The 21,694-nt window shown below is 37.7% G+C and overlaps 1 protein-coding gene across 1 annotated transcript; it reads right to left on the reverse strand.

Moving 5' to 3' along the window:
* Positions 1-1,234: 1,234 nt before the first annotated feature.
* Positions 1,235-14,804, reverse strand: LOC114456632 (leucine-rich repeat-containing protein 28-like). Its single transcript, XM_028438531.1, has 10 exons — positions 14,638-14,804; positions 13,157-13,400; positions 12,603-12,643; positions 12,440-12,477; positions 11,385-11,522; positions 8,343-8,549; positions 8,166-8,268; positions 6,753-6,937; positions 6,510-6,669; positions 1,235-1,619 (listed from the first exon to the last, which is right to left on the reverse strand). Exons 2-10 carry the CDS (start codon positions 13,322-13,324, stop codon positions 1,550-1,552), a joined length of 1,110 nt encoding a protein of 369 aa, XP_028294332.1. The 5' UTR covers positions 13,325-13,400; positions 14,638-14,804; the 3' UTR covers positions 1,235-1,549.
* Between the last annotated feature and the right edge of the window lie 6,890 nt (positions 14,805-21,694).

Consider the following 21,694-nt stretch of genomic DNA (forward strand, 5'->3'; position numbering starts at 1 on the left):
GTGTAGGTTTTTAAACCAGTTTGTTGTAAAATTTTCAAATCTTTCTATTTGAGTAAACCCAACGACTCCATGGAAAAACAGCTAAAAATGAACCGGAGCACATTCTTTAGGGTTATTATTACAACCCTCTGATAACTTTCAGCAGTCAGTAAAACTCACCAAACAAATGTTAAAAGATCACTGGGATGCATCAGCTGTAAAAGGCTACAGTGGCCACGGTCACATGATGCTTTTTAATTTGGAATTAGTTATTCCGAATGAAATCATTCAGAATTTCAGTGTTCTGCTTCATCTTTACATGGAAATAGTAATTCCCGAATTGAGGTTTACATGGAAAACCAGTTTATTCGGCTGTATTTAATTCTGCGTCAGGTCTGGAGGTTGGGAAGGCTCTGATTGGACAGGGGGCGAACGTGACGTATCACGTCTATCAGGAAAAACACACAACAAACCTTTTATTGTCGGCTCCAATTTTGATTGTAGTGTTGTAGCAGCAGCTCGACAACAACACACGGTTTCAGTTTGGATCGCAGAGCGGAAGGGAGATAGGAACTAATCACCGGTAAAAATCCCAGTAAAACAATCACCAGGAATAAATAGTTGCTCCCTGGTTAAGATAGTAGCTCTGCCTGTGTTTAATAACTCAGTGTGTGTCCGTGTGAAAATCTGCATGTTTATGCTTTCATCCATCCAATCTTTTTATTATATCCATGTATTCTAAGGCTCTTATAAATAAGGAAGTGTCTCCTAGTACGTAATTCATACCCATACACCGGCATTCTAACCGTACGAAAGATGACGTTACCAGAAGTCACGTGACCATTCTGTGCGGTTAGGGTTAGTTAGTCTGTAACGTAGTTGACATATTAATACAAACGGAAGTACAAGTGCGTAGCGTCTCCTTGGCCAGTTTAGGTCAAGTGGTGCACCTATCACGTGACCTAAACTGGCCAATGAGGGTTGCGTACAGATAGAATGCCGGTATATGGATACGTGTTACATATTAACAGCTACTGCCTATAAATAAACAGTCTCAGCTCTAGTCCGGACGGCCATCTTGGATTATATAGTCATTGCAGTAAATCACGCAAGTAAGCAAGTTAAGTGTTTTCAAGAAAGAGGAATTATCTAATTCGGAATTAAAATCGCAATAAACCAGCCACTTAATTCGGATTGAAGTTTAATTTGAAATTAAATTAGCATTAGGAAATAAGTCAGTTTAAAGAGGAATTAACTTTATTCTGCTTTAAAGAGGAATTTAAGCTCCCATGTAAACATGGCCATTGATATATTTTTTCTCAAATCTGAGAGTCCTTGAATGTTGAAACTTGTGATTTGTGTTAATGTCCAGTCTGTGTTTATAAATGACTAGTTATTGTGACGACCACAGTTGGGAGCGTCATGTGTGTGTTTTCAACAATTGTTTTAGCAGAGGCACACAGACCTATCACACTTACAGTAACTGATTGGCAACACAATGTCAGGGAACCAATGAACATGTTGAGAGCGGAGGTAGAGGCGCAGAGAGGAGGGGGGGTGGTGGGTGTTGTCAGCCCTGGAGGTCAAAGGTCCTGAGGCAATGACTGGAGCAGCAATAGGCCACAAAGCTGACGGTCGTCCTGGAGGAAAGAGCAGAGGAACGCACTTTTAATAGAATCTACCCTTAAGTGCAGGGCAGCCTTACTTTGATCCTAATGTATGGATTATTGGCGTTAACCCTCCCCCCAACCCCATAATTAATTACAATTATGGCATACTATAATTGTAATCTAAAAAATCTGTTGCTGTAGTAATCATAATTAAATTGTACTTTAGTTTAGATAATTGACTTTGTCATTGTAATTGCCTTGAAAATTATATAAAATTGGCAATTATAAATCTGTTGAACCATGTTACAGTTCTACACATGTAGTAAACGATTATTAAGATATGTTGCAAAAACAAGCTTTCACACTTTTTACCATTAAAAAAATAATAACACCTATATTTTCATTGATTAGGAAACCTAACACAATAACAAATAAATAGGAAAGAAATCAGATGATAGATATTGGTTTTTAGTGTATTTTACAGCTGATTTCGCTGTACCTCCACCTCTATGGTGGAGGTAGAGCAACTGTTGCACTAACTGCTGGCTTTGAGTGACCAAAGTACGTTCATCTGCTTCCCTTCTCCTCTACTTTATCTCCTTCTCCTGCTCAGCGGACGAAAGTTAGACGGTGGGTCATTGCCAAGCTGCGGCTTCAGAACTAAAATCAAAATAAAAGTGAAAACAGTTGTTATTATGTGGTTTTCTATGTTGGAGCCGACAAGAAAAGGTTTGTTGTGTATTTTTTCTGATAGACGTGAATACGTGTTGTTCTCCCCCTGTCCAATCAGAACCCTTCTAAACCCACAGACCTAAAGTGGATTTAAATAAAGCTGTTTTCCATGTAAATCTCTCGGGATGCAACGATTAATCGTAAGGCAGTTAAAAATCGATTCATAGGTATCACGGTTCACATCGATTCTCTGAAAATTGAATCGCAGTACTTTATTAAACAGCATATATATATATATATATATATATATATATATATATATTTATCCTTCTCTTGTCCAAATGCTGAGGCGGCGGGTGGAATCTGCTATTACTCTCTTTCTGGCTGCCTTCTACTCTTAAACATGTTCATAAATGATTCCTTACCCCTCTAGCACCGAAAGAATATCTGTAATATTACGTGAATATCTGGAAAAGTCACGTTTTTCTATTAGCTCTGTCTGCTAGCTCATAGAATCTCTTCTTCACTGCAAGGATATCTGCATGCCAACCGACCACTGGGTTACTAGCACCCTCTGCTGGTCCAAACAAATATCTGACCTAAATACAGTGCAGACTGTTTTTTTTTTTTTTTTAAGTCCAATTGTTAAGACACGAAATACATTTTCAGCTGCACTTTTAAAAAGAAAAAGAACTATTATGCAGTTTTTCATTGTTTACTATAGAACCAGAATTTAAATTAATAGACTTCTTCATTCGTATTATTCCTTTATTTATTTCACGATTTATTTTTAGTTAAATTGCATTGTTTTGAATAGTTTATCAAGGGATTCTTTTGACAATGAAAAATAAAAGGAAAACAGTACAGTATTTTCTAATATTTTTCAGTCATTTATGTACAGTCCCATTTTGTAAAATAAATCGTGAGAGAATTGTATCGTGAACCCAGTATCGTGAATCGAATCGTATCGGGAGTTGAGTGAATCGTTACATCCCTATAAACCTCAATTCGGAATCACTATTTGTGTGTGAACACAAAGCACAATAATTTACTTCAGAATTAAAAAAACATCATGTGACCATCATTGTGTGTTTAGCAAAAACCTATCAGCATCAGTGTTTTTATTCTGTTGTAAAATGTTTATTTCAGTATTTTTCAAAGTTTGTCTGGTAAGCCCAGGTACGGTTTGAACACTCACATAACTGAGAACTGTTTTCATCACCCCAAGGTGAAGGAGGAGCTAAGCAGAGCTAGACTGCCCTGTGATATATAGATTGATGACAATCGTACCAGACACGAAGGTGGGGGCTAAGTTATGAAGATACACAGAGAGAGGCAGAGACACGCAGACATGAAGACACACCGACGTCTTCCTCTAGCCACCGGCTTGTGGGCTTAGTCTGCTAAACTTGTGGCTGTAACAAGAATAAATCTGATTGAAATTATACTCCTCTTGTCATCTGTCCTCGGAGCTGTTCAATTAAAAGAGTAGTAGTTGTCAGCCCGCTTAAAAGCAGCAAATCCAGCTGTCTGTGCTCAGGCTGTAGAAAATGTTGGACTGAAAAATACTTAAGGGATCCTTCACTGTTTTTACAAATACGGCCTAAAACCTTTAAAATGTACTTATAGTATTAGAAAATCTATGGCAAACAAAACACATTATTTTGCACCATATTTGTTTTATTAACTTTTAAAAATGGGACTACTTTACCATTTTAAAACCTGTGTTCGGCCATCTTGAAATCACATGATTGATGATGTCACAAGGCCTCATTTGTCTGTAAACATCCCATTGTTCTCTATTGAAATGAAGCATTCAGTCATTTTTTTTAAGATTATTTAGCAGCTTTTTCAGTCAACATATCAACTTGTGCTGCTTTCGGTTGCTCTAAAAAACCAGGACAAGTTGAAGAAATCAATGTAAATCTCTTGTTTACTGAAGCAGAGGAGAAGAGTTGACTGTTGAAGGACTTCCACCCAAAAGGACTTCTATTCTCTGGGTTTGTGTGTCTTCAAAAGTCTGTGATTACTAAGGGTGGAAAAAAAACACAATAAACATTAAAGCTCATCTTGTCCGTCACCATCCAGACATAAAGCGAGAGGAATGGATGGAATATTGAATAAACCCAACATCAGCAGCGTCGCAGAGCTGATCATTTGTGTGCACCCGAGGTGCGAACGTCAGCTGCTGCAGCTCGTTACAATAAAAGTCTGACAGACCTCTGTCCAGACTTCTGCTCAGACCGATGTACAACTATTTTAACACTGTGTACAACGTAAAGCCACAGTTTGATCCACTACAGAGTAGTGACACATTGATGATGATGGTGACGACTAATGTGCGCTGATAATTTCTGAATTTAGAAATGTAAAAAGCAAATAAAATCAGACTTTTCACACAAACAAATGTTTTTCTGTCATTAATATGAGGGAGAAAATAGAGATATTTTAACTGCGGCTCAGACACAAAAATAAGGCCGATCCTCAGAGTTCAACTGTTGAAAAAACTCAAAATTCTTACAAAATCCTTTAATTTTCCTCAAATTATTACATAATATTTAATTTAAAGTGAAGATCCTGTTGGGACTGATATGTGTCACATTTTGCTTGGATATTGTTGGTTTCTTACATATTTTGTATTTTATGTATACGTAGAAGTGCAAACTAGGGTACAATAATGTTGAAATTACTTGTTTTCTGACTCAATTTTAAAATCTGTGGCCCACTTGAGATCAAACTACTACGTATTTGACCCCTGAACTGAAATGCGTTTGACACCCCTGATTTAGAGCAAACAAAAGCAGCACAAGTTGGCATTGTGACTGAAAAAGCTGGTAAATGACTAAAAGCAGGCTGAATGCTTCACTCCAACAGGAAACTATGGGATGTTTACAGGCAGTGGGGCCGTGTGACATCATCAATTTTGAGATTTTAAGATGGACGAACACAGGCTCTAAAATGGTAAAATAGTCCTATTTTTAAGTTATTAAAACAGTGGAGGATCCCTTTAAGAGTATAATAAAACATTCAAGTTTATATTAAAGCTTTACAGTTAATATTACAGCTTTACAGTTTTACAGACCACCCGTAAATGGTCAAACTCCTAAAAGCAGGCCGGCAACGCGCGAAAATCAACCTTAAAATGCAAAATATAAAGTTAAGATGGACATAAAAGTGTAAAACCTTTTATATCGATATAGGCGATATTGTAATTTTCCATATTTCTAGCTGTGAACTTGACATGAGAACAGGGCGGTCTTTGCATGTAGTGACTTCAATATGTTTTGGTTGCCGTTATCAGCAACGTTGCACAGTTTGACCTGTGAGAGACTAGGAGCAGCAGGTTGATGGTTAAACCCCGATCATCCATGGAGCAGCAGGCCCTGTTTGTGTGTTTCTGCCTCCACTGCTACTTTAACTAAAAACCCTGAGTGTTTCTAACCAGAAAATCCTTATTTTGTCTCTATCAAATCCCACAACATATACAGGCCCATTTTTTTAAATTACAATTACTTCTTCAATTATCCATGTTCAATTACAACTCAATTACAATTACGGTGACCAGCATTTTTTATAATTAAAATAAAAATATAAATTTTCCCCTGAAAATCAATTACAATTACGTTCTGAATTACTTAAGTTCTATTAACATTAATCACAATTACTAAGCATGAAATAAATGACCCCATAAAATGTGTTAGCTTTCTGTTAGCGTCTCTTGTAATAATGGGTCAGTTTTGACCCATGTCTTAAATCCGCTCTAATATACACAAAACATATTAAAAATCATCTAACTTGTTTTTCCATCTCTTGGTTACTTTGTTAGGCTTCCTAATCAATGAAAATATTGGTATTAATATTTTGGGTGTGGGCGTGTGAGCCTTTTTTCTGTCAGAATATGCCTGGATTTGTTTTTAAATGGTAAAATGATCCTGAAGAGAACTGAGGTAGTGGGAAAAGTTGATCTGAAACATATTTTTAACAATTGTTAACTATGTATGTGTAAGCCCCTGGTTCACGTTTAATTGAATTGTAATTGACAGTCTCCATTAAATTTCCATGCCAATTACAATTACAAAGTCAATTATCTGAACTCAATTACAATTTCATAATAATTACAGCAGCAACATGTTTTTCAATTACAATTTAATTCACATTTCCGTCATAATTGTATTTAATGATCAATTACGTGGTTACAATTATAACTGACCCCAACCCGTGTGCTAATGCCAAGTGATTAGTTCTGACCTGCGGTGCACTCCTGCAAGGGCGGTGTCACGCAGAGGGAAGAGTTTGGGGTAGATGATGGTGAACATGGCTTGGCTGCAACGATGACAGTGACCGAGTGGGAAGAGCAGCAGGTCCATCAGGCTCTTTGGGAGCGTGATGGGAGGCAGAGCAGTCAGGTCTACACACAGAGAAGCAGTAACAGTTACTACTCAATCACTCAATCCACTTCAGCTCTTTATAAACTGAGGGCTGTGTCTCCACCTGATGGGTGGTGGTGGTACAGGCGGTGCAGAGTCCTCAATGCCAGCTCCTCCAGGGGAACCACGTTGTCCGCCTCTGAACCGACAACCTTCACCTCAGGAGGAAGCCCCACCAACACCTCGCTCAGCGCCTCCCCCAGCACCGCACTAATGGAACCCTCGGCCACATGAGAAGACACGCCACATCTGTGTCGACAATAGGGATGCAACAATACAGTCAGCCCATGGTTCAATATGTACCTCAGTTTTTTGGTCACGGTTCAGTTCTGATGGCCCAGGCCGTTAAAGTGTTTCCAGTGTTTTAAGTACATTTTTAAGAAAAGCAGAAAAGAGAGTTAATTTTTTTTTTTTTCTTTTTAAACCGATTTATTTTACTTTGCAGCAAAACAAAATTCATGCACATTCCTATGTATGGTGTATTGCAGGGGTCACCAAACTTTCTGAAACGGAGAGCTACTTCAAAGTGCGAAGGGCTACCAGTTTAAAAAGCACTTTAAGTTTCAACATGCAATAATTTATTTCCCTTTATTTATGCATCTGTTTAATTTTCATTACATCTCACAAAAAAGTATGTTCCGATTTCAGTAGCCACTAATAACTTTAAATAATCTGAAAACATGTAACATATTTGTACTTATAAAATGTAACCATTATGTAATATGCTTTCGAAGATCCTTTTTTTTGTGTTTTTTGAACCGTTCACATTCACAACCCATATACCAAATCTGTGACACTTAAAAACGTCACTTTTCTAAAAATGGGTAATTTAATACAAAACTTATGAATTTCAGCTTTATTTAACTCTACCAAGGCTCTAACTAAACCTGTCATCAGTCTTTATATGTGTGGGCTTGAGGGCCCCTCACATGATCCATGTGGGCTTCCTGGTAGCCATGGGCAGCATGTTGATGTTGGTTGATGTAAAATAAATACAACTTTATAAAATACATAGAAGATAAAATAACACTTCCAAAGGATAAGTGCTTAACCCTGGCAGCCTCATTCAAAAATAGAATAAATAAGAAACAAAAATTCACTACTTATAATAATATAAAGCTGTACTTTAGTAAACTTTAACTGGCCATTTATTTTGAAACATGGATCCAGCGTATTTAAAAGAAATCTACATCTCCAATCACAGAAAATCCTTGACGAATACCAACTGCTTTTGTTATTGTTCGTGTTTCTTGAAACAAGTACATTTAGAGAGACATACAATGCAAGGAGCGTATATGCCAAACTGTAAAAACCACAGTTTACAAGTCAGTATTGAACCATGGATGCCCGTCCGCACACAGTGGGCTTTAATTCCCTCATCAGCCCAAACACAAACCCACTAAAAAATCTGTCCAAAGCCCTTTAATGACCTGCCAACCAACTCGTACCCAAATAAAAGTCTGTTAAGATGATTTACCCGCTGCAGCCGATCACTTTGTTGTACATGTATGAGGGGAGGCCTTTCAGCTCGGCATTGTTGTCCACAAACACAAACTGCAGCTCCCGCGATCTGCCCAGATCTGAAATAACACAACAAAAACCAGCACATGCTAACTGGAATGCCTCCAGTGCAAGCTCACAGGAATGCACGGACCCAGCGGTAAGAAGGTGAGCCGGTTAGCTGCCATGGAGAGCTGGTTGAGGCGGTGGAGCCAGCACACGTGTCGGGGAACGTGACTCAGCAGATTGTGGTCCACGGTCAAGTTCTGTAGGGAGAGGCAGCGGTGCAGACGTTCTGGGAGGAACATCAGCTGGTTCATGGATAAGTCCAGGATCTCCAGGTCTTGTAGGTCACCAATCTCTGCCAAACACAGAAGAGATGAGTGCCTACAACTACTGGCTGATACTATTTACTTATTATATATTTATCAAACAAGAAGCAGCATAGCATGATGGTGAAGTGGTTAGCAATTCTGCCTCACACCAAAAAGGACCTTGGTTCTACTCCTGAGTGCAGTGTCAGAAATTAGTGAGGGCCATTTGACCTTGGGCGAGGCAATATGGTCCAAAACTCATACCGGTAATTTTTCTCAAAGTGGCAATTTACAATATAAATCTTGAAAATTTTAATTCAAATAAAGTCTGACCAGAAAGACAATTCAGGATTAAAATTTCTGATACAAAAGGCCACACAGGCACATTTATCAACAAAGAGCTGCACAATATGGGCCACTTTAGACTTTTTCTACTCTAGGGACAGCAAGTGTGAGTGAGTTCTGTAGTGTGGCTTTTTTAGATGAAGGTCTGGATTAGGACTCACTCAGAAATCCATCCATCTCCATCAAACTGTTGCTGTTGTGAGAAGTTGTGAATGCAGCGACTCCTAAAACATGTATTTTGATACAAAATAAGCTGTATAAAATATATACATGTATATATTGATAAAGGCAATATTGTAATCTTCTATCTTGCCAAAGAGAAAACTCGATATATTTTGATTCTCGATATATTGCCCAGCCCTAATTTGACCCTCGATTTAGTCAAGAATGCCCTCAAAAACCTTGTTCCACGGCCCAGTTTTTTGTCAACAACTTAATATTTTCCGCTATGCAAAAGGTCACGGAAATATATACCATTAAATATCAACCCATGAAGAATAGCTGAGTCAGCAGCCAGTGTAGCCTTTTCCAATGTGTAAACGCAGTTACTACATTTCATTTGTGTTTGTACGAAACATGTTTACACTTTATGTTGGGAATTTATATATAAACAGTATATAAAGATGTAAAGTTAATTATTGCGTTACCTTTCTGAAAAAGTTAAAGGTAAGCTCATCTTAGATTTCTATAAAAAAGCATGTTGGGGGGAAAAACTTCAGGGAAAAAACCTAATAAACAATAAATGATTATCAGACACAGAACAAAGCTACAACGGCCTCATGTGAAGGATTTTCAGTATCGGCGAGTAGTGAAATAACCCAAAGTTTTGGTTCAAAATAAAAATGAAAAATCTCACATAAAAAAAATTGTTACATATCCTAAGACAGAGTAAATTTTATACTATAAATTAAAACAGAGGTGAGAATTTTTCTTACATTCCCACATGCAGTTATTGGCCAATGAAAATAGTTTTGGATTTCAAGAGACTGTCACCTAAGAACCAGTGCATACTGTAAATGTGACTAATCATTAGTGATGTGAACAGTCTATGTACACATAGCTGATCTAATTACAGGGAGCTGAGGCATGTGGTATATAGCAGATCTTTTTGTACATTCTAAGAAAGTAGGTGGAGCTGTATTACTATCCCATATTTTAGTTTCCTATGTGATGTAGTTCCTGAGATACTGGAAACTAAAAATGGAAGAAAAATAAGGACGCACAAAAACTGACACATACGCACCTCACTAATATCTCAAAAAGGATGAATCCGATCTCACTAAAAATCTACAGTGTGCCTATTGAATAATCACAGAAAAATTGGTAAAACAATTCAGAATTTTTACACAAGTATGCGGGCCATTTGCTGAAATTACGTTTTCTGTCTCTGTGTTTTGATATGTGGGAGTGGTCAAAAGTTGTAGGCGGAGCTACACACCGGAAACCTGTGGCCTGACTGAAGCCACACCCATTAAAACCCTGAATTTTACTCCCATCACCACCAGATTATTCTGTTCTTCCACATGTTATCTCTGCATCCATCGACGGATGCATAGATACGTTTTTACATCAAGGACGCACAAAAATCGACACATACGCACCTCACTAATTGGTCCATATCTCAAAAAGGATTCAACTGATCAAACTAAAAATTCAGTGTGCCATTTGAAATATTAAGGAACAATTAGTAATTGGTCGCCCACCTTAAATTTTTAAAGTCTTTACACTGGCTCCCAGTCAGCCTCAGAATAGACTTTAAAGTTCTGCTGCTGGTGTATAAATCTGTGAATGGGTTTGGTCCAGAATACATCAGTGACATGTTTGTCAGGTATGAACCCAGCAGGTCTCTCAGATCTATGGACACAGGTCAGATAGTGGAGCCCAGAGTTCACAGTAAACATGGTGATGCTGCTTTTAGTTGTTATGCTGCAAAGAGGTGGAACAAACTACCAGCAGAGCTGAAGTCAGCATCTAATGTGAACATTTTTAAATCAAAGTTAAAGGCACTTTTTTTCTCTACTGCATATGATTGAGAGAGAGATTTTTGGTCATGTTGTTGATGTCATGTGTTTGTTGATGATTTGAATTGATTTTACTGATGATTTGAATTGATTTTACTGATGATTTTAATTGATTTTACTGATGATTTTAAATGTTCTTATTGATTTTAAACAATTGAATGTTTTATCATGTAAAGCACATTGAGTTGCCTTGAGTATGAAATGCGCTATACAAATAAATTTGCCTTGCCTTGCCTTAAATAAAAATGGCAGAAAAAGTCTTAAAGCAGTGCAGGATAGATGAGGACTAGGATGAAGAGGAAATGCATCAGAGCATCAGTGAGCATGATCTTTAAAATGAAAACCTAGCTCCCTGTAATGTTAGCTGCATGTTTTAGTGACAGATGCAGAACAAAAAATGATCCCTATTGTCCTGCTATTATAAAAAAAGACTCACAAGGAAACAGAGAAAAAAGGATCAAAAGTATAACCTGCTGGATAAAATGAAAAAACAGGTGAAGAGCAGTAGACTTTCACCTGGTGGAAGGCATTTCAGCTGGTTATTGGACAGCCTGAGGTGACGCAGAGACCTCAGGCGTCCGATCTCCGGGCAGAGCAGCTGGAGAGCATTGTTGCACAAGTCCAATGACTGGAGTCTGGCCAGGTTTCCAATAGCTGGGAATCACACGCACACGCACACGCACACGCACACGCACACGCACACGCACACACACACACACACACACACACACACACACACACACACACGGGTGACCTCCAGCTCACAGCATTGCCATGAATCTAACGATACAATTTCCATGTTATGATACGATATACCAATACGAGGGTTGGGGTCAATTATAATTGTAATCGCGTAATTGATATGTAATTACATTCATGGCGTAGTTATCATTGTAATAAAAAAGATCTGCTGCTGTTGTAATCGTAATTAAATTGTAACTGAGTTCAGATAATTGACTTAGTAATTGCAATCGCCATGAAAATTATATAAAAATTGTTAATTATAATTTAACACAAAACTGTGGAACCATGATAGAGTTCTATGTACAGTTATACACATACGTAGTTAACGATTATTAAAACGTGTTTCATATCAAGCTTTCCCACATTTTACCATTTAGAAAAATTGAAATCTAGGGGGAATACTGACACAAAAAGGCTCAGACGCCCACACCAAAAATAATAAAACCTAAATTTTCATTAATTTTACATTGATTATGAAGCCTAACAAGGTAACCAATACATAGGAAATAAATTAGATGATAGATATTAGTTTTTAGTGTATTTTACAGCTGATTAAAGACTCGTTATCACAAGAGATGCTAACAGAAAGCTAACACAAGAGGAAGGTTAACTTTTATTAGGTTGTTTATTTCAAGCTCAGTATTTGTGAAAAATTGTAATTTAACTTTAGTAATTTAGATCGTAATTGTAATTGACTTTCTGAGGATAAAAAAACAATTGTAATTGAGTTGTAATTGAATATGGGTAAATGAAAAAACAATTGTATCTGAAAAATGTAAATTTTTCTTACACCCTTACAAATAACAGAGGAAAAACCAAACACCTACCTTCAGGAATAATGACGATGTTGTTCGAGTGCAAATATCTGAAATTATACCAAAAAAAGGGACATGGGTAATTTCTCAAAAAAAATCCCAATAAACTTTGATGCTTCAATGTGGTATAATTTAATTTACTGGGTCTGGACATGTATCTTTACTCTTTACTTACAGTTCTATCAGGTTTGGGAGCTTTTGTGCAAGATTGTCAGGCTGGAAACAGAAGGAAAATCATCTACAATAACAGGCAGTTTGTTTAAGGAAGCTAACACAAACACAGGGGTGTCAAACTCATTTTAGTTCAGGGGCCAAATACAGACCAGTTTGATCTCAAGTGGGCCACTGACAACAATTTTAACATCATTTCAATATCAGTTCAATTCACTTTTTTTTGTTTGCGTAATTTAAAGGAATTTTGTGCCCTTATTTGTGAGAAATTGAAAGATTTGTGAAAAAATTTAAAGTTCTTTCCACAATTTGCAACATGCAAGCCCTTAAAATTATAGTGACGTCTCATTAAATTGCTGAATTGGTTCATTTACAACTGGATTATTTGGTAATTGACACAATAATTCATGTTTTTTCTGTCATTTTCACTTTCTCCTGTGGGCCAAATGGATGCTCTAAAGGGCCCGGATTTGGCCCCCGTGCCTTAAGTTTGACTCATGTGCTCTGGAAGGTCAAACAGCTAAAATTCCATGGTTGGTGTCTGAAATGTGTGTGTACCAGTGTTGTAAGCAAGTTCCTCTTCATGTAGAGTCGCTCCAGAAATTGCAGGCCTTCATCTTTCAGCAGCTCGACTGGAAACTTGTTGAGGTTTTTATAGTTTAGAAACAGGTTCCTGTGTCGCTCCTGCTTGGCCATGAATATGGTCTCATGAAGTTCAGTCGCCATGTCTGAGAAGACGGCTGGTGTCTTCCCTGATGGTGGAAACGGAGCGAGGACAGGACACCCTTTATCTATGACATCACTGTGAGACAGACGAGATGAAAAATGACATCCATTCAAAGCCATTAAAAGTACAAGAATGCACATATCAACATCTGCTTTAGACTTTCTAGGACAAAGGAAGCAGAGATGAAGAATAATGAGGTTTTTGCGATGATGATGATGACGACAATGATGCAGCTTGTTCGGCTTTGATTAAATATGTTTATTTATGAAATGACTCAAATGTTTTTAAACATTGCTGGCTTTTCTCTGCCAGTCTATAAGTTGGTGCAAGAATGAAGTTGAAAATAAAACATTGTAATTAGTTAGTAGAGGGCCGTCCAATTTGGGGCCTGTGGGCCAACTCGATTGATTTTGGCCCGCTCCCCATCAGGGGTGTTGGAAAAAAATTGATTCAGCAATATATTGCAATATTACGTCGCACGATTTTCGAATTATTTTTTTTTACCTTCATTTAACCAGGAAAGTCTTTTCCACTGCAGGAGACATTATAACTGCACAAAGAAGTGCTGAAACCTGTGCATGTTGATTAGCTTGTGTTTTTTCAATAACATCTAAAAATAAAGTACTAACTTTCTGCATTTATTTGTTGTTCTAGGCATTTATCTCAGTTAAAATGCACACACAAGTCAAGTTTTTTTATTTTAAGTTTCATACATAATATTCTCATGAAGGTGTACAACTTTACAGATTAGTAAAGTACAAGCTAATTTCATCCCTGGGTAGGTAACAGTGTGCAGCCAGTTCATCAAATGGCCAAAAAACATTTTTAAAATCCAGCTAAACACAATCAAACACCTATAGCCAAATCACCAGGGGAGATAAAACCTCTAAAACAGTCCAAATGCACAATTTTAGGCTTTACACAACACGCACAAAGCGTTTCTATGATGAGGTAAACTCATTTTGTGTACTCTTTGGCCAAAACAGACACAAAATAAACGCAGTTTTTCCGTTTATTCCCAATAGACTGACGCATTGTAGTTTATGTATCTGTGAGGTTTTACTAGTGTTCAATGCGACCAGCCATTATAAATGTACTACTGGTCACTAACTAAGCCTAAATGTGGTGTTACTGCTCTAAAACATGGTTTTTTATAACGATATCGGAGCTAAAACGTGGTACATTCCTGATCGTTTCTTAGCTAGATATCATTTCGACTGTGTTTACACTATTAGCATGACGGCTAACAGGCTTATTATTTTTCCCCTGTATGAATCATGATACGTTAAAAACCAAAAGACGTGTTGTTTACCTTTAATGTCCCGGACCTTTATCGTTTGTTCTGATTTTCCCCACAAATTAAAACTGTGTGGTTTGAGCCGTATATATATATATATAACATATGAGCTTTTCAATTCTTTTTCTTCTTCTTTTTATTTATTTTTATTTCCAGCAGTGTAGACGCCACAAAGCTCATTACTGCCCTCCACTGGTTTCTTCTTCTTCTTCTTCTTCTTCTTCTTCTTCTTCTTCTTCTTCTTCTTCTTCTTCTTCTTCTTCTTCTTCTTCTTCTTCTTCTTCTTCTTCTTCTTCTTCTTCTTCTTCTTCTTCTTCTTCTTCTTCTTCGTTTTGTTTAATGGCAGTTAACACCATAGATATTTATAATAAAGGCTCTATTATAGACAAGTGTAAAGAGCAGGGTTGGGGTCAATTATAATTGTAATTACATAATTGATCATTATTTAAATTAAGGCATAATTATAATTGTAATTTTAAAATTCTGTCGTTGTCGTAATCGCAATTAAATTGTACTTGAGTTTGGACAATTGGCTTTGTAAATGTAATTGCCATAAAAATTCTATAAAAAATTGTCAGTTACAATTTAGCACAAAACTGGAGAATCATGTTACAGTTCTATGTACAGTGGTACACATATGGAGTTAACAATTTTTAAAACGTGTTTGATATCAAGCTTTTCCACATTTGATTTTTGTGTATAGTGACACAAAATTAAAACATATATTTCATTGATTAGGACGCCTTACACGATAACCAATAGATAGGAAATAAATTAGATGTTTTTAGTGTATTTTACAGCTGATTTAGGACCTGTTACCATAAGAGATGCTAACAGAAAGCTAACACAAGAGGAAGGTTAACATTTATTAGGTTATTAATTTCTGGCTCAGTAATTGTGATTAATGATTGCGCCAAAGTAATTGAGAACTTAATTGTAAATGACTTTTTGTGAATAAAAAAATATTGTAATTTAATTGTAATTGGAAAAAATGCGATCACAGTAATCACACTTGAATTGTAATTGAATATGGATAATTGAAGAAGTAATTGCAACTTAAAAATGTAAATGACCCCAACCCTGGTAAAGAGTACTTAGTAGTACTCAACAGTGACGTGCCATGAGCACTAAGGTTGGGTAGGCAGGGCGTTCCAAATCGAGACCACCAATGTCAAAACCAATGACAATTTCATATGTTTCTGCTGACAAGTGTTAATTCAATTCAATTCAACATTATTTGTATAGCGCAATTTACAACAAAGTCATCTCAATGAGCAAGAAAATGACAACAACAACAACTCAGAACAGCCTCAGTGAGGAGCATCCAAAGGCAGCGTAGAGAGCTGTTTCTTGGGGAACACATAAAAAAACACAGCGGTTAAGAAATAGCGCTGTTTAGTCATTTGGGCTATGAAAAGCACAAAATGCTGACACTTTCAAACTTATAGGTACTGTAGGCTATTGGAAATTGAAAAATAAATAATTTATAATTATATCATGATTAAAACAAATAATCAAAATATCAATTCATCAGTGAAGAAGAGAAGCTATGCTAGCGGACAGAGCTAATAGAAAAACGTGACTTTTACAGATAGTCAAGTAATATTACAGATATTCTTTCGGTGCTTAAGGGGTAATGAATCATTTATTAACATATTTAAGAGTAGAAGGCGGCCAGAAAGAAACGATTAGCAGACTCCGCCCGCCGCTTACACTTGTGGATAAAAAAAAGTACTGCGATTCAATTTTCAGAAAATCGATATCAACCGTGATACCTATGAATCGATTTTTAACTGCCTTACGATTAATCGTTACATCCCTACTGAATTATTAACTTAAATTACTTTTAGCGGTACAACGACGTTTTTAATATTGACTTTTTTTCTCCAAAATGACTTCAGAATCACATTACAAATGCAACAAAAAACAATAATTATACAAAAAATGCACAAATGACGTAAAACAAAAAACTAAACAACATTTATACAGGAAGTACACAAAAAGACAACAGAAAAGCACACAAATTTACAAAAGGCTCCAAAAAGGCACAAAATGACTCCAAAAAACATATATTACAGAAAAATACACCAAACAACAACAAAAATATGAAAATGACTCAATGTACACCAAACTAAATATATTCAAAAAAATACACTAAAACTTACAACAGAAATGCACAAAACTACACCAAAACCAAACAAAAAAACGAAACAAAAATCCACAAAATGACTCCAGAATCACCCTACAATGGCAACAACAAACAATAATTATACAAAAAATCCACAAAAAGACAACAGAAAAATCCAAAAATACACAGACTCCAAAAAAAAAACATACATTACATATAAATACGCCAAACAATTTTTTTTTAAGAATGAGTAAAAAAAAACACATTCATCATGCTCATGTTTCATCGAATTTAAACAGAGCAAGTATATATACAAATATATTATCTATTATTGTATTAGTGGCATGGATTGTATCATTATTATTTAAAACCATAAGAGGAAGCTGAGATCATGCTGCCAAGTCAGAGTTTGGAATTAGTTTTAGGTGCTGACATGGTAATGGACAATGACCATCACCACTACTGACTTATGAAAAATGAACACAGTTTCTTTTCATTTTGATCCAGGACATTCAGCAGCTCTGCAGAACTTTTAGCACACTACAACACAATATCAGGGACTTCCTCGAAAAGTTTCAAAATATTTTGGAAAAAAGGGTCAAAACTATGAAAACATCAACAAAGCAGGTAAGTCATGATGTGTGTTTATTTACGATTATATACACAGACACAAATACACAGAGCGACAGTTGTCCCAGGTTGGATAGGACAGGAGAGCAAGAGGAATGGAGAGAAGAGAGGCAGAAATTACTCCTGCACGGAGGAACAGAAGCAGCCTAGAAACGTTTTCTGAATTCTGGAAAATAACTTCCGAACGTTCCTAAACCTCTTGGGGGCTGGGATGGGGACGTCTTCCATCACAGGTCCATTCATTGAGGAAACTGATTCCAGATTTTCATCACACCATTGAGGAATAGTGCAGATTCCAGAATCATCCACTGTTGAATGAAGATGGAGTTCTTCTCCCCATTCCAGACTTGTCTCCTGAACGCTTCCATTGTCATTGTTTAGATGAGTAAGAGGAAGCTTGGGGACATTTGTCTCTACATGTTCAATTTGGCTGGATGTAGGAGTCAGCAGGAACTTGTCAAATGGCTCTTCATGCACCTCAGCTGATTCACAGCTATTTGCAAGCTGGCCAGGAGACAGCTGAACCTCTTGTTCCTTGTCAATGTCCTCATTTTTACACTTTATAGACATGAATTCTTGTGCCTTGGTTAGACTAGAGGAAAAATTAAAAAACAAAGATTAGTACAAAAGTTAATATAACAACAGGTTGATCTCCATGTGCGTGATTGCTTCCTTAGTGCAGTTACTCACTAGTCACTGCTGTCTGGATCCTGGCCCAGGTGGGACATGGTAATAAATGGATGCTGAAGAGCCTCAGTGGGAGAGATTCGCTCCTCCCCATCCGGATGCAGTACTTGCTTGAGGAAGTCTATGAACACTCTCCTGTCCTTAAACTCCTCAGCATCCTCTTTTTCATAGATCTGGATTTAAAAAAACAAGAGTTAGGTCCTTGCACAAGTTCAAACCTCTCTCGGTCATAACATATGATAAGTTCTAACAAAAAAATAAAACGTGAGTAATTTTAGCTTATAAACACGTATAAAGTATGTTACATTTTAAAGAAGAGACCGCTGCTAAGTATTTGAACTCAAATATCGTAGAGAACACTTACATAGAGCAGGTCATCCCATGACTTGAAATGACAGCGCCGTGCGTCCCATTCCTCAGCTTCATTTGCGTTAATAGCGGAATATTCTTCCGGTGTCTGAGGAAACACAATGTCAATGATAAGGGTTTAGGATAAGTTTAAAGCAACAGTCAAGGTTCAACAACAATGAAAACTATGTTTTACCAGGAGCCTCCATCCTGAGCCAAACTCATCCTCCTTCTGACGGAAGAATCTCTTGGTATGCACACCACTATTGAGCTGGTAGTCCGCTGGCATACCAAGAAGCTCCACCATGGATTGCATCTGCAGAAAGAACACACAATTACACACGATAGGAGCATTTCTTCAAGACTTTATATACTGTACATGTGTAAAAAAACAGCCGCAACCCTGAGAAAGAGCACGTGGGTCACTAAATGGATGGAGGGATGGTGTATAAAAAATGATGACTTACCATGAGATATTCACAGTCGACAGGAAAGAGGCTATAATCCAGGTACAGGAAGGCCAGCGTACAGCCCAGCCCCCACATGTCAATGACCTCTGTGAATGGTAGGCCAAGACACACCTCTGGGGCCCTGTGAAGCAAAATGAATGAGATACGCTTTAGAAATCTGTTGCTGAGCACTAAGTACCAACAATATAATGACTAAGCGTGTAATAATTCATCTATTAGATCGATTAATCCCTTTACTGTAAATTCCTACGATCCAACTACATTGAACTGGGCTTGGCAAGTTGGCGTTCCGGATGACATTATTCAATATAAAATTAGTTCTAAAAGGTAATCTATCGATACAATTGATAGATTACGTGGTGTTGTTGGACCTTACTCAAAATAAATGTGAACACATTTGCCATTAAATGTTGTTTACTTTTTTGTTTATGAACATAAATAATTTATAGATGATTCCCCTACAAGAAACATCAGGAATTTATGAAACCTTACTTGTACTGTACAATATTCAGGGATTTATTTCAGTCACACAGAAGTCATTCAGATTGACACCCTCATACCTGGAGCCGATGGCTTGAAGCGTCATCCCGCACCTGGCGGCAGAGGATGGAAGAGCCATTCCAAAGTCAATGAGCTTGACTTTGTATGAATTCTTCTCATTGTTTGCCAGCATTACATTGTCAACCTTGATGTCAGCATGGATGATACCACGATATCGGAGTCCCTGTAATGCTACCAACATCTGCAGGGACACAATGAGAAAAAGACAGGATTATGATCAGAGGTGAAAGTAAGGGATTACAAGTCAGAATCAGAATCAGAATCAGAAATGTTTTATTGGCCATGTACAGTTTTAAGGACAGTACAAGGAATTTGACTTGGTGGTTGGTGCACAAAACAAACAACAAAAAGAAATAAAAACAAAACAACAAAGAACAACCCAGCAACAATAATAATAATAATAATAATGATAAATATAAAGGATGAGGGATAAATAAAGGATAGATAGAGAATAAAGGATAAATAGGATAAATATAAATATATATATACAGTGCAGCAGATATCAAGCTGGTGGAGGTGGTGATCGGGTGGGGGGAGGGGGGGGGGGGGGTTCAGTGGGTGACTTGGGGTGTGTTCATGTGGATGGTGGCAGAGGGAAAGAAGCTGTTTTTGTGTCTGGAGGTTCTGGTCCTGATGGACCGAAACCTCCTACCAGAAGGGAGAGATTGAAACAGTTTATGACCGGGGTGGGAGGGGTCGGCCACAATCTTTCCTGCACGTCTCAAAATCCTGGAGGCGTACAGGTCCTGGAGGGAGGGCAGATTGCAGCCGATGACCTTCTCTGCAGAGTGGATGATACGCTGCAGTCTGGCCTTGTCCTTGGCCGTAGCTGCAGCGTACCAGATGGTGATGGAGGAGCAGAGGATGGACTGGATGATGGAGCTGTAGAAGTTCACCATCATCTTTGTTGGCAGACTGAACTTCTTCAGCTGCCGCAGAAAGTACATCCTCTGCTGAGCTTTTTTGATAAGGGAGCTGATGTTCAGCTCCCACTTGAGGTCCTGAGTGATGATGGTCCCCAGGAAGCAGAAGTACTCCACAGAGCTCACTGTAGAGTCTCCCAGGGTGAGGGGGGTGAGGGGGGCTGGGTTCTTCCTGAAGTCTGCTATCATCTCCACTGTCTTTAAAGCATTGAGCTCCAGGTTGTTCTGGCTGCACCAGGACACCAGCCGGTCTGTCTCCCACCTGTAGTCAGACTCGTCTCCATCAGCGATGAGACCGATGATGGTCGTGTTGTCTGCAAACTTCAGGAGTTTGACCGACTGGTGAGAGGAGGTGCAGCTGTTGGTGTACAGGGAGAAGAGCAGAGGAGAAAGAACACAGCCCTGAGGAGATCCAGTGCTGATGGTCCGGGGAGCAGAGATGGTTTTTCCCAGCTTCACGTGCTGCTTCCTGTCAGACAGGAAGTCTGTGATCCACCTGCAGGTGGAGTCTGGCACGTGCAGCTGGGAAAGCTTGTCCTGAAGGAGAGCTGGGATTATTGTATTAAAAGCAGAGCTTAAGTCCACAAACGTTACTCACGTTACTATAATTGAGTTGCTTTTATTTGTACTTGTACTTTTTTGAGTATATTTCTAAATCAGTAATTTCACTTGTACTTAAGTATGTTTTAAAAGAAGTACAGAAATTTGTACTGTAGTTTTTAACATTTCTACACCCAACCTTTAATGTGTAAATTATTATTTTTCATTCGTTAAACCACAAAAAAATTAAATAACCAGACAACAATCAAATGCATCGCATCATAGCCGACCAACCAGTATGAATGTAATGCACCGCACCAATACAGCCTTGAATGTCGTATATTTCAGTCTGAGAATTTTTTATTTTGAATTTAATTAATTGATGTTATTTTGTTTTTAAAAAAATAAATAAATAAATAGATACATTTTTACAAACCTTTTGTTTTATAAAGAGTAGTGCAGTGCCCGTACGAAGCATGTCTTGCTATAGAAAAGTGGGAGGTTAAGTAGCTTTTTCATGGATTATAGCTTTAATTCCTCTTTAATTCAGAATAAAAATAAAATATTCTTTAACTGACCTTATAAACACTCAGGGGCAGATTCACTAAGATCTGAAATAAAGGGTGTTAAACCAGTTGCGTCACTAAATCCTTTGGTGATGCAGTTTCCTCACCTGCTGCGAGGAATTCACTAACATAGCTGCAATGTTTAGTGCACGTGTAGAACTGGTGCAGACCGCCCTATTTAAATGAGTGTGTTGCTTGTTTAATGTGGAGACGTGAGGT

This window comes from Gouania willdenowi, chromosome 3, assembly GCF_900634775.1.
Source record: "Gouania willdenowi chromosome 3, fGouWil2.1, whole genome shotgun sequence".
In the NCBI taxonomy this organism is placed as follows: Eukaryota; Metazoa; Chordata; class Actinopteri; order Blenniiformes; family Gobiesocidae; genus Gouania; species Gouania willdenowi.

Coding starts and splice junctions, on each gene's coding strand:
- LOC114456632 (XM_028438531.1), bottom strand. CDS start 13,324: ATGGCGACTGAACTTCATGAGACCATATTCATGGCCAAGCAGGAGCGA. Junction 8,550..11,384: donor GCTGAAATGCCTTCCACCAG/GTGAAAGTCTAC, acceptor TGTGTTTGGCAG/AGATTGGTGACCTACAAGAC. Junction 1,620..6,509: donor CTTGCAGGAGTGCACCGCAG/GTCAGAACTAAT, acceptor TCTTTCCTCCAG/GACGACCGTCAGCTTTGTGG.